Source organism: Nipponia nippon, unplaced genomic scaffold, assembly GCF_047370975.1.
Source record: "Nipponia nippon isolate SJK-2023a ecotype South Korea unplaced genomic scaffold, ASM4737097v1 scaffold_13, whole genome shotgun sequence".
Lineage (NCBI taxonomy): Eukaryota > Metazoa > Chordata > Aves > Pelecaniformes > Threskiornithidae > Nipponia > Nipponia nippon.
This window is the reverse complement of record NW_028262324.1, coordinates 15667359-15690306: the sequence shown is the minus strand read 5'-3', so window position 1 is coordinate 15690306 and position 22948 is coordinate 15667359. Positions and strand designations below refer to the sequence as shown.

General features: G+C 51.7%; 1 protein-coding gene across 13 annotated transcripts; it reads left to right on the top strand.

Annotated features, from left to right (window-relative positions):
- The first annotated feature begins 4669 nt into the window (after positions 1-4669).
- Positions 4670-21292, top strand: TPD52L2 (TPD52 like 2). 13 transcript variants are annotated; one of them, XM_087749922.1, is made up of 10 exons: positions 4671-4872; positions 5291-5436; positions 6552-6700; positions 7578-7637; positions 9162-9221; positions 13374-13475; positions 17477-17503; positions 17900-17941; positions 19220-19268; positions 19482-19722. In XM_087749922.1, exons 1-10 carry the CDS (start codon positions 4854-4856, stop codon positions 19575-19577), a joined length of 750 nt encoding a protein of 249 aa, XP_087606048.1. In that variant the 5' UTR covers positions 4671-4853; the 3' UTR covers positions 19578-19722. The 13 variants fall into 13 exon arrangements, with proteins under 13 accessions (XP_087606058.1, XP_087606061.1, XP_087606048.1 ...); XM_087749925.1 differs by lacking the exon at positions 17477-17503; XM_087749928.1 differs by lacking the exon at positions 9162-9221 and having other exon boundaries at positions 4675-4872.
- Positions 21293-22948: the final 1656 nt, after the last annotated feature.

The following is a 22948-nucleotide window of genomic DNA, read 5'->3' as shown; positions in this document are numbered from 1 at the left end:
CATGGGAGGCCCTGGGACCAGAGGCTTCCCCCCACGTCCCCCTGCGTCCCCCTCCCAGGGGTTTGGCCACGGGGATGGGGCTCGTGGGCAGCAGGGTGGTGCCGCGGGGCTGGAGCGGGGCGATCCCTCCTGCCCCGCGGCGCTGGTGGCTCCCCGGGCTCTGCTGCGACTGCAGAGATGAGCAACTTCACCCCAAACACTGCCGGGGGAATTCCTGGTGACGAGGGTGGAAACGAGCAGCGTAAGCTGGTTCAAGAGGTGACAAGGTGGGGACCGGAGAGAAACCTCATGGCTGGGGAGGCAGTGCCGGCGGCTGGCAGGGTGTGCTTAGTGTAGCCAAACGAGCCGGGATAACGAAGCAGAAATTAAGGGACCCATTTCCAGGTGGAGGGGTGCAATGAGGGGCTCCGAAACCGGCCCCAAAAGGAAGCGGGAGGAGGCCAGTCGGCCGCGGAGAGGAGTCCGACCTGTCCTGGCCGGGGTCGGTCCCACGGCTCCCGAGGGCGTTTGGGGTGGGAGCGGGAGGGGGCTCCGGCTGCGGGCGGGGAAGCCCAGCCGCCCCCGGGGAGTCACCGACACTTTCCAGGGAAGAGCGGGACGCAGGCGGGAACCCCTCGGGCGCACGGGGCTTTCTGCTCGGGGCGGGGAGGTGGGCACAGGGACCCCCCAGGGGATGCCGGGACCCCAGCCCACCCCGGGCTGCTCCGTGGGATGGAGCCACGCCGTCCGGGTGTCCGCACCAACCCATCCACACCAGATGGCAATATGGGGGATGTTGGGTTGCTCCAGGCAACGAGCCAGACATCCCGCAGAGGATGCTCCGGATCTGGCCCACGGGCCCCACGCCTGACGTCTGTCCCCTGGCCCCAGCAGCTGCGCCCACGTCCCCTCGGTTCAGCCCCGCTCGAGAGTCCCCGTCCCTTCCTCAGCGGCAGCGGCGGCAGCTCGGAAAGAGGAAGCATCGCCCCCGGCGTCCCCCCACCGCGGCCCGGGGGCTATTTTGGGTTTGGAGAAAAGCGGAAGGCAGCACCGGGCGGGCGGCTGCTGCGGCGGGGGGCGGGCGATGCCCCGCAGCACGCAGGGGACGGTGGCGGACGGGGAAAGAGGAAGGCCAACACCGCCCCGTGCCCCCCGCTCCCGCCCGGGGGACGGGGAAAGAGGATGTCTCACCTGAAGCATAAAAGGGGTTTTTTGGGGTGCACACGGGGGGCTCGGGCAGCCCCCAGGGTGATATCTGGGGAGCGACGCTCACGGGGATCCCCAGTGCTCCCAGCTCCCAGCCTCCACCTTCGCGCTTGCCAGCGCCCCGAGGCCGCAGGAGCCAAGGACGAGGGGGGCTGGTGCGCACGCCATTTTTTAATGCTGCCCTTTGCTCTTAAGAGCGCGTTTTGCCGCCGGTGCCCAGGTGAACGCCATCCTGTGCAGCTGCCCGGCGTGGGCGACGGCAAGCGGGTGACAGCTCTGCAAGGAAGGGTTGGGTCCGTAACCCTGAGTGGGGTCTGGCTCTGCTGGGGAGCCACGGGTGGGTGGCTGGGTGGCTGGCTGGCTGGCTGGCTGGCTGGATGGATGGATGGATGGACAGACAAATGGATGGACAGATGGATGGGCAGATGGACACAGGGATGGATGGATGGATGGATGGATGGATGGACAGATGGACAGACGGATGGATGGGTGGAAAGACAGGTGGATGGATGGGCAGATGGACACAGGGATGGATGGAGGGACGGACGGACAAATGAATGGACAAATGGATGGGCAGATGGACACAGGGAGAGATGGATGGATGGACGGATGGGTGGACAAATGGATGGAAAAATGGATGGGCAGATGGACACAGGGATGGATGGACGGATGGACGGATGGATGGATGGATGGACGGACGGACAAATGGATGGGCAAATGGACACGGGGATGGACAGATGGATGGATGGACACATGGATGCATGAACAGATGGATGGACAGACAGATGGATGGGCAGATGGATGGACGAGATGACGGCTGGACAGACAGGCAGCACGGTCATGCTGCACCCAGACTCCGCTGGAGCCGCCCAGCTGTGCCCCCTCCCCGCCGCACCCCCGGGCGGTGCCGCACCCCCCGCACCGGCCCAGGCGCAGCGGCCCTGCCGGGGGTGGGGGTCCCGGGGGCTCGGCGGGGATGGGGGGCACCACTGCGGGGGGAGCAGGCAGGGCCGCGGACTGGCCCTGGGCCATCACCCCCGCGTCTGGTCACAGAGATAGCCCCGCCGGCCACCCCGCCTGTGCGGGGGACGCTCCGTTAGCGCCTCGCGCCTGGGAATCGTGCTCGGCTGGGAAAAAACATGGTAGGGCTCTATCAGCCAGTGCAGGCTCGCTCCCGACGGGGCTAATAGCCACTGGCTTAACGAGCAGGAGCCAGGACTGCTCTGCTGGGCCCTTTCCAGCCGCGGGGAGGAGCGGCGGGGAGAGCAGAGCCCAGCCGGCTTTGCAGCGGGCAGGGAAATCTAGGTCAGGGCTTGCTTTAAAAGGGGGCACGGAGCCCAGATCGCGTCAGCTTCCAAGTGAAGCTGCGGAGCAGCGGCGCCTGCCCGAGCCCGGTGCAGACGCAGGGAACCAGTGGCCAGGAAAGGTCCGTGCTCACCCGGAGCATCCCCGTCCTGGGAGCTGCGGTGGCCAAGGACGCCCATGGGCGCTGCTTCCCATCTGGGCCGCCGTTCTCGTAATTCCTCGCTTTGCTGGGAAACAGCCGTGATTTGTAACTCGGGCTCTGCTGGAAAACAACATGCTGCCCGGGGACATGCGTGTTCCAGAGCCACGGAGCGATGCCCGGGCACGGGGAGATGCCGCTCGCCTCCCAAACGAGACGTCCCCTTCCCTCCCCTCCGCCTCCACACGGCTGGAAGGGGATCAGCGAAGGGAACTGGCCCCAGGCCTGACATTTCAGCGTTTGCCAGCAAATGGCAAAAAGCAACAAAAAAAAAAAGCCCCAACCAAGCAAAAAGCCCGGCGGCAGCAAAAGGGGAACCTGGGGGAACGCGGAGGGCACGAAGCTGCGGCTGCCGGGGCGAGCGAACGCCTCTGCAGATGGCGCAGACGTTTTGCCCCCACGTTACTGCCCAGCCCCGGCAGAGCCGCAGCGGTTTCGAACAAAAGCAATGATCCTCCCCAAAGAGGATTTTTTTTTTCCCTCCCCAAATGCAGGATTACTGTCCGCTTCCCAACACTCTTCAAGGGCTTGGGGTGAGGAATTATTAAGTTGGCAGGATGATGCATTTAATTAAAGGCCAGCACTTGAAGGCAGAGCAAAATTAGCCGCTGGAGCAGTGGATCTTTGGAGGGCGATCCTCCGCGGCCCCACGAGGCACAGCCTCATCCCCGGCCATTCGGCGAGGCTGGACTCGGCCGCGGGGTTTCACGCCTGGCAGAGCTGTCAGAGGCCAGCGCAGCTCTCTGCGAGCCGCAGCCCTCCCGGCTCCTCCTGCTGCAGCCACCTCTCTGGATTTTTGGGAATCCAGGCTCTGGTGAGCCCAGAAAAATCCAGATTTTTCACATGGGCTCAGCATTCGGACGCTCCCTGGGTTTCCAGAGCCCAGCTTCAAAATGAGACTTGCGCCAAGGCTTCAAACTCCACAATAACTCCCCCCAAAAAAACCCAAAATAAAAAGCTGAGCTGCTGAAGCGCTCCCCACCCTTTCCAAGAGAAGGGGACTCGCAGGGTGGGCGGCGGTGACGGGCCGTGCCCCAGAACCGGCATTTCCAGGAGTGCCAGCGGGCGCCAGCTGCAAACCCTCTGCTCGTGCGGCCGCAGCGTGGCTGGAAAGGGCTCTGAAAAATTCATGCTCGTTTCCCCATTTACATTCGCTTCCCTTTTCTCGCCTCATCCTGGGCAACCCAAAGAGACCGAGTGGCAAAGGCTCTGAAAATGAAAGTAGCTGGAAGCGGAGACTCCGACCGAGCGGGGTTTTCGACGAGGCGGGTTGCAAAACTGATGGAAGCGGAGCAGCCCAGGGCTTCCCCGCAGCCTTCCGCGCCCCGATCCGCTCCTCGCACCCGAGGCGGGCACGGAGGCGACGGGGGGTTTCGGCTCCCGCTCCGCTTCCAGCCCCTCCGGAACGAAGGGCAGGTTTGTCGGGGGGCCGAGCTCCGCCAGCCCGCGGCAGGGCAGGGTGAGACCCTCCTCTCCTGCTATCGCTTCTCCCTGTCGGTGCCGCTGCTGCCAGCTGCGGGCGGGCGCCTCGGGAAAATCTCATTTTTGAGGCACTTCTGGAAGCGGGCAACGGCCCCGTCCCGGCGGCCGGGCCCCGGGCGGGCTGGGGGGGCCGGGGAAGGCCCCGGGCCTTCGGATCTCCAGGGGAGCCCGGACGCCTGCAGAGAGGCGGACGGGTGGGAAGAGCGGAACCGCAGCGCGGCTCGTTACCGGGGTGAATTAATTACCGGGGTTAATTAAGGAGCTCGGCGAGAGGAGGCTGCCGGCACCGGCCCGCAGCGGGCCCGGCTCTGCCCGCCGGCGCAGGCCGGGCAGGGGCAGGCCCAGGGCCGGGCCCGGGCGCCCCGTGCCGCTGCTGCCCCCTTCCCTCCGCCCGGGCGCACGGCACCGGAGCCCCGCTGACCGCCCCCCCCCCCCCGCCCGCGCCCGTCAGCCCCCGCCCCATGACGTCACCCCGCCCCGTGACGTCACCCCGCCGTTTCCGCCGGCGGGAGTGGGCGGAGGAACGTGGCGCCGTCGCCGTGGCGACGCGGCGGGTGACGCGTTTTCCCCGCGACCCTCCCCGGAAGCGGGCGGGCGGCGCGGCGCTGATTGCGTCACGGGGGAGGGGGCGGCGACGGCGGCGGCGGCGGCGGCGGCTTCTTGAGGGGCCCGGGGCGCCGCCATGGAGAGCGCCAGCCAGGGTAGGGCCCGCGGCGGCGAGCGGGGGGCGACCGGGCCTCCCCCTCCGGTCGCCTGGTGGCGGGGGGGGACGGGGGACGAGGGACGAGACGGCCCGGGGTGGGGGGGGGCGGCTGCCGTGCGGGTGGGCCCTCGGGGGGCTGCGGCTCCAGGGCCCCGCGGAGGCCGCTGGCGGCTCCTCCCGCGTCCCCTGCGGGTCCTCAGCCGCTGCCGCCGGGCCCAGGAGCTGTTTCGGAGAGCGGAGCCCGGTGCTTGTCGCCTCTGATAGGTGCTGACGGAGGAAACCCCGCTGGGGGTTTCTCTTCCTCTTTCTGCGAAGCCCCTTCCATCCCCTTTCCCGTCAGACCGCCCAGGTTTGCATAACGCGCTTCGCTTGCTGGCTGCTTATCCTGTCTGCCCTCTGCTCCTTGTCTGTGACAGATATCAACCTTAACTCTCCCAACAAAGGTCTGCTGTCGGATGCCATGACGGATGTTCCCGTGGATAGCGCGGCTTCGGCCAGGACCTCTGCGCCCGAAGGGTTGACTCTGGCTGAAGAGGAGGAGTTGAGGTCGGAGCTTGCCAAGGTACCGGGGCGCTCGCCACGTTCTGTTCCCGCAGTTGCGTCCTGCTGGGAAGGAACAAACGCAAATCCCCTGTGCCACAGGAGCAGGACTCGGGGGTTTTTTTGAGTTTTGCAGTGGTGGTACCTTTGGATGTCTCAGCTAATTGTGAAAATGCGCAAAGCTGGCAGATACTTCAAACGCCGCCGTATGTTGCCCGCTCTTTTCCAGAGCGACTTAATTTAGCGCTCTGAGGAAATAAGTGGCTTTTGATGCTGTGAGCTTCATCTAGGCTTTTAGCTCCATTTGAAGCGAGAAAACACTTTAGGCAAGTGCTGTGCAAAAGAAACTCGTTCTTCCTTAGGAGACTGAAACAAAGGCGCACGTTAAGTGCTCTCTTTTTCTACCTTTTTCTCTTAAATATTTATTACGCTGTATAGGCAACTATTTTTCTTGCCTATATGCTTTTGAAGAGCTGAGAGCTTGTAATATCCTAAATTTTGGGCACGTTTGGGGTTTTAAAAGTCAGTTCATAACTTCTATCTGAAATGTAGCTGAAGATAATGGCAGCTGTTCTTCCGTAGTCCTTTCTTTGAGAATCCTGTGGTGATTCTTTGACTTGCGAGTTTTAGCAAGGGAGGGCTTTGCTGCTCTGGGTGGTCACACAGATCTTGGTGAGCTGCAGTTAAAGTAGAAATGACCCCTCTCTGCCCGGAAACAACTCGGGAGTGCTTTGAAAATGTTGTAAGAAAGATCTCTGAGGAAAAACTCTTTGCTTTAATGACATCAGAGGAAAAGAATCATAAGATAGAAACCTTAGTTAATAAGGTTTGACAAGTGATTTTTATCTACTGTTGAAATTGCGATGCTAGGAATGAGTTCTGTTGATCTTGGTGCCGTTAAGTCGTCAGTACAGTCACTCTTATGGATGTTTTCCCAGTTGGAGCCTGAGCTGCAGGCCTCCCATTCCCGCACCGTTCGTGTTCAGCTGAATTGTTCTGCGTGCACCCAAAGTTCCTATCAACTCTTTAAATGCACGTTAATGAAATCTTGCTGGCTTTGAGGGAGGTAGAAAGTTGGCTTCGTTTTCAGACTTTTACTGAACTGTGATTTAAGACAAACCCCTGCCTCTCTCCAAGGTTGAAGAAGAAATTGGTACGCTCAGGCAAGTTCTGGCTGCTAAAGAGAGGCACTGTGGAGAGCTGAAGAGGAAGCTGGGTTTGACTCCCTTGGATGGCTTAAAGCAAAACCTGTCTAAAAGCTGGCATGATGTCCAAGTCTCCAATGCGTAAGTGTTGCTTGTGATGCATGTTTCACATTTAAATATGACTCTGTAGTAATTGTTTCCCAGCAGCATATTCCAGGGCTCTTCCAAGTGGCTGGCGGCTTTTGCTCTGATGGGTATATAGAGTAAAGAGTTACTTAAAACTATTTATTTCATTGCGCTCATGCGTCACTGTCTTTATGTCAGCACAAACAGAACTTTCCTGTCTGTGATCCGGAGAAGTTGTTGCTGGATGCTCTTTCCCTTGATGTTCGAGATCGCCACTTAACGGTTCGGTTTGCCCATTTCTGCCCATTCTTTGAGATGTAGGCCGCTGCTACCTTGTTCTGAACTTGGGCTCAGAGAGAAGTGCAAGAAGTTTCAAAGCTGTACTGCATAGTGTTAGTTCAGAAGCTACTTCCTGGGTCCTACAGCTTGAATTAAAAAACCCGCACTTCCTAGGAAAAATTCTGTAATAGTGTGCGTTACGCGTGGTCATCTCTGCCTAAAGAAGATCTGAAATTAGGCTGACTGTTCCTGAACAGGGTGTTACCGTATTAAGGGGACGGTCGCTGCCGTGCTTGGCAGTGCCAAAAGAAGAGTCGGAGAGGTAAGTCTGACCCTGCGGTCGTGCCTGGATGTAAGGGACTCTCGGTACCCACAGAGGTATCGTTCAGTCCAAAAAGCCTCGTGTAACTCAACTGGAATTTAGCACTGACAGTGCTGCTGCAGACCAGATGGTTGAGCTGTTCATCTCCCTGTTTATTCTTTCCCCTTTTTCCTCATCTTCCCTCCTACATCCCTGCCCGACTTCTGTTATTCCTGTGTAACTGAACTCTGTGTCATTGTCTTCTAAAAAATGAATATTGAAGTTATATTCATTAACACTTTCTGTTTCTAGTTATGTGAAAACATCTGAGAAACTTGGAGAGTGGAATGACAAAGTGACACAGTCTGACTTGTGAGTGCCTCGGGCTCCTCAGCAACACCTCCTTGCTCCTTGCTGCGCTCCCCGATTTGTGCTGCTCCGTGTTCTCCCAGGCATCGGGGGTTGATTGGGAGCTGGAGGCATGGTGAAGCAGGACTGTCATTAGCAGCATGCCTGGCTTCCAGCTATAAGCATCCCTCAGTTGCAGAGGAGATGAGTAAACGTTACTGCTATCAGTCTCTCTCATGGTCTTGCTATTGCAGAAGAAAAATTCCAATCAGTTACCAGACCACATTTTATTTAAAAAAAAAAAAAAAAAAAGGCAAAAAATCAACCAGTTTCCTTTTTAGCTGGTCATTGGTGGGTTAGTCTGCTGTAATCGGATGTCTTATTAGTGAACTTCTGTCTTTACTGTGAAGCTACTTCTCTTCTCGTCACTGGGTGTGGTAGGAATCGGTTTGATTATTGCCTTTCTGTACGGCCGCAGGGGAGAGCGGGTGCCTGAAGGCATTTACCCGTAGCTGGAAACGGGCTGTGCAAATGCAAATATGGGTATTGGCTTTTGACAGCTGCCACGCCGGCTCTTCTGCCTTGATGTAGGTGAACCTTTCTGCTGGTGTCAGCAGTAGAAAGCCATGAATTTTAGTCTTTGCAGTATATACAAGCAGGTGACAAATGCAAAGAGCATCTGGCTATTTTGTCTCTAAAATATATTCTTAAATTATTAGACCTCCATTCATATTAGACATGAATCATTTTGATTCCCGCTGCATAGCTGAACATAAGGGAGACCGTGAAGTTTCCTGCACTGAAAATTCTTTCCCTTCTACATCTTGTGTTGAAGGAGACGATTATTTAGCGAAGAGGAAAATGTGGATTGGGAGCTTCCCGTCAGTAGGCGAGACAGCTCTGATCTAACTGGGGAGAGTTGCACTTGTGGGTGATGTGAACCGCCTGCGACCCGTCACCTCCTCTGGGCAGTTCTGCGTGTTGTCTGAGCTGGAAGCAGACGCTTCCTGTAGTTCTTGTATTTGCTCTGTACCTCCAGTGTTAATTCTTGCAACCCCTAAGGCTCTGTTTTCTACGGAGGGAAACATGATTTCTAAAGATTAGAAAATGAAACAAAGTTTAGCAGTTTGTGCAGGTCATGCTATATTGGTAAAATACATCTTTGGGTGTGGCAGGCAGACTTTTTTGGCCTTGAGCTCAGTTCACTGCTGTGTGCTTTTAATCCATAGCCGCCACGCAGCATGTAGGAAGGGAGCAGAAGATGCAAGGTCTTTCGATTCCTGACACCTTCTAAACGGCGGGCTTTGTTTCTTTGTGCTCAGTGTTTGAACGTGCTTCAGTAAGAAAGAAGCCGGGGCTTAGGTGTCTTCCCACCTCAAACAACAGCTCTTTTCCTTCTGGCTGCAACAGAGGAGGGGGGAAGCTATCGTCAGAGAAATAAAGCCTATGATACTCTAAGTGTAAAGAGACACTAATAATGTGGAAAGTGTCAAAAGAAGCATCTGTCATGAATCTTGGCACTGTATCTAACCTCCATTGTGTTTGTAGATATCTTTCAGCCAGCAGCACACTGGAGGACTGGAATGAAAAATTAACTCAATCAGAAGCGTGAGTGTCTTAACCTTCAGCGTTAACGAATGCTTTCATGACAGTCTGCTGCCACTAACGTTCTGTGCCCCTGCTCACAGTCCTCTGCTTTGACTAGATCTATTTAAACATTTACCTTTTCTAGCTTTCACTTTTTTAACCCGATAAACACCTCTTTTGGGAGAGGGAGCTTTTCCTCAGGTCAGTATTTGAATGATTTCGTTGTGGTCCAAGTGATGCTCCTCAAATGCCTGCCTGCTCTCGGAGAACTGGCCGAAGTCACCGGGTAGCCAAGACCTGTGTGCCACACGTTGTAACTTCAGCTGACAAGCTGTGGAATAGCCAGACTGGCCTCCTCTTGTTACCCTCAACATGCTCTGCAGGGAGCAGGAGCTTTTTTTTTTTTAATTTGCTGTGGTACCTGATGAGAACAAATAGAGCTGTAGTGTCCAAGGCAGCTGTTCTGTCATCTCGGGGCCCCACATGGACTTGAACAGCTTAAGCCTCACAGCTGTTCTACTCCAGTTGTTGGCTGTGAAGGTCTCTTAGCTGTGGTTTTATTAAATGCCTGAAATTAAACTCTCATCTGGACTAAACTATGGCAGTATGTTACGCAAGTTGGCCTTTGTCCTTCTCGCTGCATCTTTCCCGCAGTATATAGGGGAATCCTTCACGGTGATGCAGTGGGAGCAGGCAGGTAGTGTCGTTGTTTCCTGGACTGATTTAAACCACGGTAAGGTAGGTCTGGGGTCAGCCAGCTTTTCCTCTTCTCTGGAGCGGGTATGAAATTCAGTCCTTTGAGCTGGCTTGTTACTGGCAGCATGTGTGAATAGAAGGTTTTCTTCATAAGACGGGCGAAAGATGAGCGGCAATGAGAAGTGGGAGTATCAGAAAAAAACTTTAAAGTATGCAGATTCTACTTTCAACATTCCGTGTGTGTTTTCTAGATTAGGAAGATGTAAATTGTCACTATTTCACTTGGTAAATAGAATGACCTTGGTTTTTATGCTTGCTGACAGCGTGACTGGCTCCAGCAGTGTTTAATCAGAGTTCCTCCCTGGGTGTGCCTGCTGGAATAGAAAACTTCTCGTTATATCTGTTTCCTTGTGCTTAATAAGCGCCAGAAATGTGGCGGAAGCTGCTTTTGTAGAGCACTTAAGGCCTGAGTAGCTGTGGCACGCTCGTTTTCCTGCTTGCTTTGGCGCTCGATGGTGACAATTCATGCTAGCAAGGTAGATGCTGATTAAAATGGAGAGGCGAGGGGGACCGAAAAGCAAGATTCCAGCAACGTTTCAGAAAACAAACGGAATTTCTACTTCCTTTGTCTAAAGCTCAGTAAATGCGAAGAGTCATGTTCAAGCATTCCAAGGATGAGGTTTCACTCGTATGTTCTGGGTTTGTTATGCAAATACATCCTGTTGTTTGAGCTTCTCGGCACTACAACTAACAAGCATCCTGAGTGAACCAGGAGCGGGCCTGGGTGACCTTAGGGTGCTTTTGTGCACTGCTGAATTTCCTGGTGGTTGCCGTTCCTGGCCACGGACTTGCCTTCTGCAAGCAGTCCAGAGAGAGGATAGAAATCAGCCCGATCTGTCCCGAGCTCCAGTTTCATTGTAACCAGGACGCGACACGACTTAGATGGTTTGTGTGCTTAGCCAGGCAGCACAAATGGTGATTGCTGGATAAGAGCAAGTGAGAGGAAGCTGGTATTAATGGATAAAGGAGGATTTGAGGGCGCAGGGCTGGCTCCTCCCTGTCAGGGTTTATAGGAGAGGGGTGCAGTGAAATGTTTGAGTACCACAGGATGAACACCACAGGGCAGAGATCGCTTCTGCAGCTTCTGCTGCAGCCAATTGTCTGTTAGTAAAGCAAGGTGTTAATCAAAGCTCGTATTTATTACTCACAGATTTGGATTATTCTATTGTGCTTTGTACTGGTGCTAAGGGAAGAAAGTGAGCGATTGTGAATTTAAAGCCATGGTAAACCTGGCCATGTCTCTTGCAGGAGAGTAGTTGCGACTTCTAGGTCAGGGCTGGGCATAGTTAAGTTGCATTAAAGTCTTGTATAACCTGATCCCTGGTTGTCACAGATGCAGCTCCACATGTGTGTCTGATGGCAGTTCTGGGGTAAAGAGCGTCTCATCTCAGCTGCGCTTTCCTGGCTCTGCCTCCTGCGCCGCAGCCGCGGAGGTGCGTACGTGTGCGTGGGAGCTGTGGATGCGGGACTAGACTGGCGATCTGATCTGGCTGCTGCTGTCGTTTTTTTGTTTTTTGTTGTTGTTCTTCCAAGTTTATATTTCAGCCGGATTGTTTCCTTGATCGAGATCACTCTGTCAGCACAAAGAGTTGTGCTGGTATCGTGAAGGAGCACGCTCAGGCAGAAGGAGCAGCACTTGAGTGCTAGATCTTCAGCTGTCTTAAGAATACTGCTGTCAAGTGTGGAAAATGCAGCTGGAAAATCTCTGGCCTTTATCTACTGAAGCTCGAGAGTTTGCAGGGTGTGCATGGTGTGATGGTGTCCTGCGAGTCCGTAAACCGTTCCTCTCAGTGCTGATCTCAGAGTTGAGTGCGAAGCAGACGTAGAGTCAGCGCACCGTGCTTCAGTGAGCGCGAGGTCTTTGATGTTTCGTTAGGCAGCTGTAAATCAAATCCCATGACAGGACTCACTCAGCTGGGGAGGAGCCCGACTGCTGAAGGCAGGGATTGAGATCCTCCTCTTCCAAAGCAGCTTTGGCCCTAGGGTTCAAACGTAGCTATTGCGATAGGAAGGCACGTGTAAGAGCAGGCAGTGTTGATGCTGACCAATTAACTCCTAAATTGTCCTGAGACGACTACTTCTTGCAAAAGGTTGTGCTGTGGAGAAACAGTAGTGAGGCTTTGCGGTTGGGGTACGCTCAGGTTCTTCTGGAGTCACTGAATTCAAGAGGAATTGGTCTGAAAAACGTGTAGGTGTTAGGAATTTTCTTTCAGAAGCAGGAAGAGGGAAGGTAAAGCTGATGCGGTTTTGCCCTGTTCTGCGTAAGTCTCGTGTACATTCTTGATTCACAAATACTTGGCTATGGTCTTAAACAAAACAAAAAAAAAACACACCAGCAAACCAACTGGTATTGCTTGAATCCAGTTCAGGTGCTATGGTGCTGCCTCCTGCACTTCTGTCTGGAGAGACTGAGATGTAGGTAAGTCAGCTGTCATCACGGTGCTTCTGGCCTTGGGAGCTCCGGCGTGAGAGAGGACATTAGGCTGTTTATGACGCCCTTCTCCTAAATATCCCAGTCAGGCAGAAAAGTAATCTCAAGCTGAAATGTTTGGAATAAGAAAACTTGGCTTAAATTGTTGAACTTGTTTTCCAGCCTGAGTCTTTTTTTTTTTTTTTAATATAATTTGAAGAATGCCATAAATCTAGATGTTAATCACCAACTGTGGAGTAGCTTAGAGAGGATGAGTTAATGAAAGTGGCTCAAAGAATCTTTGTTCCTGAGATTAGTCTCAGCTGAAGGAAACAAAAGTTCTCAAGTGTCTGTCTTCTCCAGCTTTGGTATAAACTCAAATGTAATCAGCCGACAAATACAAGCTGTCAGACGACTTCTGTATTGTGGTTAATGGTAACTGATAGGAAACTTCTCTACCAATTCATTTCTAAACTGCAAGTTGTGGACATCATGCTGATTCCTGTATTTCTTTTCTGTACAGTGATGTTAGTCTTGCCTCTTTCCTCCATAACCTAACGCTACAACAAACGCTATAACTTCTTCAAGGCTGCAAGCATATTATGGAATAGGTTCCTAGACTTATTTTTTCAAGGAGACCCAAGGATAGTTGTAGAGCAAATAGGATACGATGCTATGCTATTGGAGTTTCCACATGGAAAACTGGGTGGCGGGTTTCTTTTTTCTTTTTTTTTTTTTTTTTGCAAACATTTGTCAGATTTAAGAACGTGTGGTCAACATGGTAAGTGAGTGTGTGGAAAGGTTAATCCTACGCTTGCTGCTTTTTTAAAACTTCAGGGCTTTGAATATATGCGAGACTGGAAGGGGCTTTTTCAGTGAAGTCAGTACAGCTCACTAACCTAGCTTCTTTCCTTTCATATGGGCTCCTTTTTCAAAATGGGAGGGGATGCTTCTTGCTTTGAGATCCTACCTGTTAGCTGACTTTATGATTTTTGTTTTCTATGTAGCTATAAGAAGACCCAGGAAACCCTTTCCCAGGCAGGACAGAAGACTTCAGCAGCCCTTTCCAATGTAGGTTCTGTTATCAGCAGGAAACTTGGTGACATGAGGTAAGATTTCTGTTTTGCGCTCCGGTGCTTTGATCTTGGTTTCAAACAGTAATGAGACTTTAGACAATAACGAGGCTTTTTTCCATTTTTCTGCTTAGTTGGCAGCACATTGCTGTTGATGGACTACTTTCTTCTGTGTGGCCCTGTACATCGTAGTTTAGGACAGATTAACTACTTGTTGATGGGATAAAACCTATTCTAAGGCGTTGAAGTTTGATTTGCCTTAGGAGGACTGACAGAACGTTTTTAGCAGCGTTCCCCTCTTCACTGTCAGATGGTTTCACTGCAGCTTTTACGTCATATGTAAGAAACTAGTACTAAAGTCTACCTTTTCCATTCATTCCTGGATTATGGAGGTGTGTTTTCTCAGTGTTCCTGTTTAGGATTAGAAGGGGGTCATCACTCCTGTGCTCTGTTCTGCTTTAAAATGGGGCAAAGTCTGGATGCTGCATTTCATGCAGTTTCAAGCCCTGTGTGTCAACGTTCCACGGAGAAGGGCAGTATGCCTTCCAGGCACAGTTATGTCATGTAGACTGGAAGATAGGAGTTGATTCAGAAGATCATGACAATATCAAAAGTGTTGTCTTGTGGTTGGTGGTTACCTAGATTCCTTAAGCAGATGACCGCTGCAGTCATTGGAGATTTAAACCTCTCTGAATTGGGAAGTGGGGGGGTGGTTCCCTCGGTTGTTGGCTGACGTTCTTGCTCTGTGAGTTTCTCAGCTGTACAAAGTTGAAGGTTAGAAGTGGTGATTTACCTGATCTTGAGAAATTTAAGCTAAAGATTGCTTTCCCCATTGATGGTGATGTCCAAGTTTTTCATGCAGAATACCTCGAACACACTTTTCTTGGAACTGAGAGCTAACTCTTACTAGCCTAGACAGGTTGTATATTCAGGAAATATTCTTAGAGCTTGTATTTAATGTGATGTATCAGACCTTGGATTGAATGGGTAGCTGTCATTCTTTGTAGGGAATTTCCTATTCCACTGTGGCTGGGAGTATCCAAGTGGTAAGAACTTGTTGGCCTCTGATCACATAGTACTGATTTATTCTAGTTCTGTCCTCAGTGAGATATTTACTGTGTTCCTGCAGGGTAATTTTTGATGAGTGTTTTCAGTAGCTCACTCCTCTGAATTTGGCAGAGGACGAGCTGGCTTCCTACCCTTTCCAGTATTCAAGTTTTAATTTTTTTTTTTTTTTCTTGGAAACTACCTAGTCTATTGAAAGAAGAGATTTACATGTAATCACAGCAGACTGATATTGGCGCAAGATGTGGCGGTAATAGATTTTGGTAAACCGATAATAGTGAAGTAAATTTGGTGCCTGACTTCTGCAGTCTGGTCAGGCTGTTGTGGCAAAGGGATGGGAACTGTGCTTTTTGGACCAAACGGGGAACTCCTGAGCCAGTGTTGCCACCAGGAGAAGCCGTTTTGATGGGCTCGGTCCTGCCTGTTGTCTTTCGGTTGGGAGAATCCAATTCACCGTGCAGCTGCAGGAGTGTTTCCGCGTCCCAGGAGCGGAGGATGGAGGGAGGGGATGCACGGCCGAGCAAAGCGGGCGCCTGTAGCTCCCGGTGACAGAGCTGCCCTGACATAGGGTGAAAACCGGCTGTGGACGCTGGCCTGGCTGACTACCAACAAGTCAGACCTTTGCAGCAATGGCATTGCTCAGCATTAATCACCGACTTGAACACCTGCATTCCTTTTTATAGCTAATACCTTGGGTGATGTATTATGAAATAGAGGCAGCTTCTGTCTTATAATTTGAGAATCCCTGCCAAAGTTATTTCAGCAGGATTTGCTGTGTATATGTGGCCCTGTGGGGGAACACAGTAATGATTTTTTTAAGACTTTCTGTTTTTCTGTGTGTATACAAACAGACTTCTGTCTCCTGTCCTGCATTCGAGTCTTGATATTTCTGATTCCAAATAAAGTTTAACTCTGAGCATAAGCTTCTGCGGGAGCTGTCCCACTTTCTGCCCGTGCCAGGTGACACTGTGAACGGTGTTCTGAGATGTGATCAGAGGAGTGAAGTCTGTTGCACTGCTGTGATCACTGCTCCCAAGGAGTGGGGATGATCTCTCTTCCCAGAGAATCTCTGTTACAGGCCTTGTAGCCTGCACTGCAACCTCCCTTACTGTACTTTTTTTCCTCTTACACTACAAATTCCCTTGTAAAGCAGGTTTATTTTCCATCACTGGAAGTGTTGAGATAACAGAAGGGATTTCCTTGTTTAGTCGGCCTTCACCGGTTGATAAATGCAAGGAAGGGGTGATGAATGGGACAAACGCCTCCCATACAGGGAGGGCGTAGTCGGAATTCCATTAAAAACGCTTGGACCAAAATGCTGTGAAATACAAGTAATGTGTCCCGGGCTTAAATCTTCAGGGTTGCTGTATTCTGGTCGAAATAATTTTACATGTTACAGCTGTGGATTGTAAGGAGACGTTGTGAAGTTATGCAGTAACTGTGCACTGTGTTAATGCTGTTGCTCTATTAGCTTGCCTTCAGGGGAGAAAATGTAGCTTAATTAGTCGGTGGGATTTTCTCCAGTCTTGGCCAATTCAGCTTTTTCTGTTATCTCCACTTGCAGTTAAAAAGTAAATTGGCTTTTAGACGTTCTGTTCCTGCATTTTACTGATCCCAGTAAACTGCAAAATTGAGCGTTTTCTTTTTGCTGGTAACAGCTTGCTTTGTGGTTTTGTGTCCCCCAATACGCTTTGTGTTGTCTGAAGTTTCCTGCTGTACGTAGTACTACAAGCAAATTCATCACGAAATGTTAGCCTGAGCAAATTTTTGAATTTATGTAAACTTTAAATCCTTATGAAAGGAGGAAAAGGCTTGCTGCTAGGTGCAGGCCAAGATACTGAACAAATCAACCAGTGCTTGTGCTATTGCATACAGAGGAGTATGGTGCATGGACGTGTCTTATCTGTGTTCTTCTCCTTTAAGCAAGAGTAAGTAGAAAGTTAATTTATTTCGCATGCAAAGACAGCATTTCAAGGAGTCTGTCCTGCCAAAGAGCTGACTTGGATGCATGGGGAAATGAAACCACAAAGCCTAACGTCTTCGCTCTGGCTGTAAAGAAAAGCCCTTGTACTCCTTGCCAAGTACTTTAGATCCAACTTGCCACGACTGCTTCCTGCTGCAGAGACAAAAATTATGTTTAAGTGGAATACAACACTGCTTCTGGTAAGAGAAGCTCCTTTAGAGCATCCTGGTAATCTTACTAGTAAAGTAGGAAACCTTTTGGTCGGTTATTTCAGACTACTGAGATGCTACTGCATTGCAAGATTGCACGTGGAAATCTGGTAACCTGGCAGGGGATAGTTTGCCTTGAAACCTAAAAATGGGCAACCAGGTTGTGGGGTAAACGTGATACACTTTATCCGGATACTCTTATCTTTATGATGCTGAGATGTGTTTGTTCTCGGAGCTGTAACTCCGAGATCTGCAGGCTTGGCAAGATAACGTGCCGGTATCCATTGCAGGTTCCCGTTACAGAAGTTCTCAACCAGAAGACCTAGCAATGCTGTCTTTGTATGGGAGCTCGCGGGGGGACATGGGGGAAGGAGGAATCTTTACCAAGTTAGCTAGCGCTTGGTAAAACCCCTCAGTTCAGAAAAACATGCTCTAAAAAAAACACAACCCCAAACCACATGAAAGCAATGGATATGCGTACATAAGCTGTTTTGGGTTTTTGTTGCTGTTGCACGCCCACTCCTTTCCCTCCCCAGCACCCTGGCTCGGAGTTGCTGTAGGTGCTGTTATTGTCCTCTGAAAAACTTCTTAGCTTGGCTCATTTGAGTTAATGAAAAGCCATTGTTTTTTTGCTTGCTTCTGTGATTTATTTTGAGAGGCTTCCTCCTGGGTAGTTGACTTTGCTGTCCCTTGATCCTATGACCATGTCCCTGCTTAGCCGCCCGGCGTTTAGCGTCGAGATCTGCGCAAACGTCTGACTGCCGCTTCCCTTTTCTCTCTGCTGCCGTGGCTTCTCCCAGGGCTCACCCCTTCTCGCATTCCTTTAGGTAAGATACTCTTCAAGGCTGCTAAAAGAGCATTTGTTTCCGTGCTAGGCCCTTGCAGATATTAAAGGGGAAGCTGATTATTTAAGCCTTGCCTACGCTTTGGACACAGATTGAGAAACCTGCCACAAACCAATGCCTTGTAATTGACTTTTGTATCACAGTTGCAGTTTGCAGTTAAATACTCGCACTTACTGTCCTGTGTCTGGAAAACGTAAGTTCTGGGCTGCAGCTGTTAAATAAGGAAAGAGAGGGCTGGCTCTTACCACTTCAGTTGTCCGCAGCAGCCTGTGCGTGGACATGAAGTGCTTAAGAACCAGAGGTATGCTGCTCTTGCATGGTATCTCTCTAAAATTGTCATTTAACTTTTCCCTCCTTATTCTGAATGCTTCCGAGTAGCAGTTACTCCATTCGCCACTCGATAAGTATGCCAGCGATGAGGTAACGTAGCAAATACCCGTGTCTCCTGCGTGGGGTCGGTGGGGGAGCGCGGCCGACTCCGTCGTTATTGGGTTTTTTGTTCCGATTTGCACAACCGGTTCCCTTCTGAAGCAGACCCCACTCCGAGTATGGGGTAACCCCGTCCTGCAGTTGGAGTAATTCAGGGTGGTTTTTTACCCAATCTCTTTTTATGGTTATTGGCGCCTGTGTTGTTCTTGGACTAAGCACAGCGTGGCAACTGTACCAAAGTCTAATTGAAATTTGGAGCTTTGGGAGGTCCCTGAAGGGCAGGGACTGCAGTCCTCCTCTCGCAATGTACGGCGTGGCCATCGCTAATGCCGAGATGAATCTGAACTTGAACCCTCCGCCTCCAGCCCGTGAGCTCGGTGCCCTTCTCACGTGCCCTTGCGGTGCGTTAGGTGGTGATCTCCTTGCAGGAGAGACCGCTGCCAGGGCTGGACGAGGCCCACAGAAGCCCTCTCTCTGTTCATCCTCGTTCCAGATCGACGGAGGTTATTTTTATGGGCGCAAATATAAAGCGATTCTTTGGAACAGAAATAACTGAGATGAGGCTAGTCAGCCCCCAGCAGCCTAGCCTGGGGAGAGCAGCTCTGTATGAGTAATTGCCTGGGCTGAATGCTCGGTGCAGAGCCCTCCCCTGCAATTTTTTGCAAGCAAAGCTTGTTAGGTTGTCAAACGACTGACCTGGTTTTCTTTGCTAAGAAATATGAAATCCTCTGATTAATTTATTACACTGTGGTTTTTATGAGCATTTCCTGATGCAACTGATCCCTCCTGTAGTAATAAAGCTGCCCGTAGGTACAGGCACATGGCCCTTCCCCTTCCTGCCCGGGGGACGCAATATGGGAAACTGAAGCCTTTGTTTTAAACCCTTTTCAGCTTTTCCTTTCCATTATTTAAGACGGCATGCTTTTAGTTGGAAGCCTTGTAAAACTAAGAGCTAGTTTCTTCTCTACTTCTCGTGCCTTGATTCCCTAGTGAACTAGGACTTGTTTCCCTCTACGTTTTAGCTTGAGCAATTGAGGGGATTGCACGCGGTATAAATGTTCCCCTGCAGAGTTTGTGTGTGGTGTTCCTGTCGGTGTGCCGGAGAGATGTGTGCCAAAGGCTGGGAGGAGCTGGAAGCCGCCTGGGTGCTGCGGTCACTGCATGGGAATGGCCAGAGAGCCCGGTCACGCTGCGCGATTTGATTTAGTTAACAACTAGCTCGCCTTGATTTGTTCTTTGTTGTTTTTTTTTTCCTCTCCTTTCTTCAAGGAATTCTGCAACCTTCAAGTCATTTGAAGATAGAGTTGGGACCATAAAGGTAACAGTCTGCTTTGTCTTGTAAACATATAGCGTGAAGCCTTATGCAGAAACTTTAATTTCTGCAATGTTTTTCTTGTAGACTAGTATTTGGGCAAACGGCCTCTGGGATATGTGAAGCCTTTGCTACAGTAGGCAACCCTGACAAAGGGGAATTGATTTGGTATCCTCAGTGCTGGCTGCTTGTTATCCTAACTCTCTTCTCTCCTTTCAGTCCAGAGTGGTGGGCAGCAGGGAAAACAGCACTGACGGCCTCCACTCCCCCTCGGCAACCGGAGACAAGCCTCCGCAAGACAACACTCCTTTCTAGACCCGCGACGTGGCTTTGCACGGCTGTGCACAACTGCAAGAGCGAGCCCTCTCCCTCCCAAATCTTCACAACGACAACAACATGCGAATCCAAGAAGGGGCTGAGCGCCAGTCTGGAGAGATCCATCATTCATTCATAGACACTGCTGCTGGATCTAAGTCAAATAAAGAGAATGCAAAGTTTTGTACACAAATAATATTTTACACTAAAGTTTGTAGATTAAATGTATCACTGCTGTCCTTTTGGGAGAGCATGTAAGATGGAGTTTCCTTAAAGTAGCTCAGAAATGCCCCTGGTATAGATAAAACCAGTTTTCCCTTGTCTGATATAACTTGGAACAGATGCATCGCCCTGAGCGGCGTGAGGAGGGCAGTTATTGGAGAAGCCAAGTGCATGGGCATCTTCGCTTCAGCTTCTGGCCGCGTTCGCTGTTCGGGGCATGCTGTGCGGCTGCTCGGTGAGCTCCCAGGCTTCTCCCGTTACTGTTTTCTCTGGGTCTCGTTGGAGTAGTCTGGTAAATGGGGTAACCAGTTCGGGTGTTTTTTTTCTGGGCTCCCAAAAGGGAAACTTCACTTAGCAGCTGCCTTGTTGTTACACTAACGCTCTAGCTTTAACGAAACTAAAAATCTTTATTTTTAAATGCAACAAACTTTAAAGAAATAAAGCTTAAAAAAAAAAAAGAAGCATCAGATTAGGGAAATGCTCCCTTGGACTCTGAAACTGAATTGCAAGCCTTACATCACCTTACGCTTTACTTGCTTATGATTTTTTTTTTTTTTCCTATAGAGAAGACTGTAAGGGTTATAAAGCTGGATGTTGAGCACTGGAGTTTTGCATCATACAGTAGTAGCAGCATGCTTATAAGCCAGTTCTTGTGTTAAATTCAGTGGCGCACTCCGTTCCCTGAGTGTATGAAACTTGCTTCTCCCTCCTCAGTTTATGCCTTCGTTCTTGGAGGAAGAATTGCTGAAGGCTGGTAGCAACAGGGCCGGATTAAAAAGGCCGAAGCCGTCTCTAGCAATACGGACACTGTTGGAGGGGCTCTGCTCTCTCCGGGCTCCTCCGTCTGGTACATCTGACCGTCACTGGACGGGTTTTTCAGTTGAAAGCCCCAGCTCTAATCTGGGTTTACAAAACTGGCAGAGTTATGGAGCTCAACCAGTTCCCCCAGGGGCTGGATGTTTTGCTCTTTCGATGTCCAACTTCATTGCTCAGGAGCTGTAAAATTCTGAGTTTTCTTCTGGAGGCCTGATCTTATTCTAGGCAAGGTGCCTCCACGTAGAAATACCTAGAGTGAGCAATTCTGTGCCTTAGAGGCGAAGTGGGACTTACTCAGGTCTTTAGACTTGCTTATATGTACATATCTGGGTAGTTTTAGTGGTTTATCACCCTGGAGGGACTGCACCGCCTCTGAGCCTTCTTTAGAGAAGCAAGTTTTGACACTTATCTGCTGATGAGTCTCTGTTCCCACCCCCCCCACCCCCCCCCGCAGACCTGGGGCAGGATGAAATAGCAGAAGGCAGATGTACTGGGCAGTAGGTGGAGTGTACGTGGTGTGGTTTACTGGTGCTCCTGGTGTGACTGGAACTGGCCTCCCTGCGAGGAGCGGAGCCAGTGGAACGGGGGCTGCTGGAGCTTGGGTATTGAACTGTTTCTCTTTATAGCTAAAGACTGAGGAAACTTGTCAATAAAGCATTCCTTCGGGAGAAAACGGGGTGACTGTTCTTGTCCCGTTCTGTCTAACAGTACTGACGGCCGCTCTTGGGTGCGTGTTATGAACTCGGCAGGCAAATACCAACTTTTCAGGCAAATACCAGCTGCCGGCAGCAGCTTGAGGTGAGAAGCAACTGAAATATTCCATTCTGTTCCTCTGGCTCGTTTGTCCGTCAGCTCTCCGGATGCTTCCTCACGAAGGGATGTACTAAAGAATATTTACAGTCTGGTCTTGCCTTTTCAAGATGCCGAACGCCAGCTGGCTGCCGAGACGTACCTGTGCCCCGCCACGGGCTGGGGAGCTGCGAGCCCGCGCTGACCTCCGCGCACCATCGCGTCGCTCCCCTCGCCGCCGGTGAGGCGGACGCCGCTTTCCTGCGGCCGCGGTTGCGGCCGTAACCTTGGCAGTTGGAGGGCTGAGGCTGGAGAAACTTCTAACGTGGCAAAGCGGCAGCTGTGGTGCCGGCTCGGATTTACGGCGTGATACCTCAGGGAATTGGCTTCTTGGAAGCTCTGGCAGTCGCTACTGATGCAAACAGCATGGTGCAGGGGCGGCAGTGAATGCACGGCTGGAGCTGGGAGCTGCTCTTTTAAATTTAAAAGGGCGGTGGGGAGCAGGCGAATAGGTTGTGCGAGAGGCCAGCAGAGCTCTGTAGCTGCTCAGCGCGCTGTGCTTTCAGAGGAAGGATGCCTGGCTAGGTGTGAAGCATCTGCTTGGTGGTGAGGGTTTGGTTTTGGTTTTGTGGGGTTTGGGGGTTTGTTTGTTTGTTTTGAGGGTTCTTCTTTTGCTATTTCTGTAGTTAAAACTACACCTTTGCAACTGGGCCCAAGAGGGAAGGGGTCGGTGTGGTACCCGGTCCCGGGGGGGGGGATGCTGCAGGGAGCCCCAGGCGGCGGCGCCGGGGCCGTGAGCTCCCCCACGGGAGCCCCGGGGGCTGGGGATGCTTTGCCGCCTCCCCAGTCCCTTCCAGCGAGGGACCTCGGGTGTTTCGAAGGCAGGTTAATGCAGCCTTCCCTTCCTGCTGACAGCCTTGGCGGCGTTTTTGTCACTTCGCGGTTTCTGAGCGTGCTCCTGGCAGCTCTGGCGGGTGCAAAGCCCCGGTTTCCTTCGGGGCTGGGCTGTGGCCTGCAGCGTCCCGCGCAAAGGACGGGGGGGACGCGGCTTCCTTCCCAGCAAAAAACCCGGGAGCAGGAGCATCCGAAGCCCCAGCAGCCCCGTGAGCACCCGCCTGCTCTGTTGTAACTGGGGGAGAAGGCTTCGACAGCAAAATTCCTCTTCTGTTCGTCCCCTGCCAGCAGCCTCGGCGGGCCAGGGCTGCTCAGAGGGGCTCGGGAGCAGCTCGGTGTCCCTGGGTGCCTCTGCGGCTGCCTCGGAGCTTGGAGAGGGTTTGTCCCAGAGCTTTTTTAGAGTCACTTCTCTCTCCTCCTCCTTTTTCCCATTGCTTCCCTTAAATGAAACATCCCAGTATTAAATCGACACTAAGGCGGCCAGCACACGAGCCCCATCAGTGCTGAGATCTTCCCAGGCAGCCACAGAGCCAGTAACCAAACCAGCGTCTCCTCTGTCCCGCTCCTCTGGTTTTACCGCACGATTTTCCTTGCCTTTCCTCATCGCTGGGGACTCGCTGGGCTTTTTGGCTGCTCCCACGTTTCAGGGG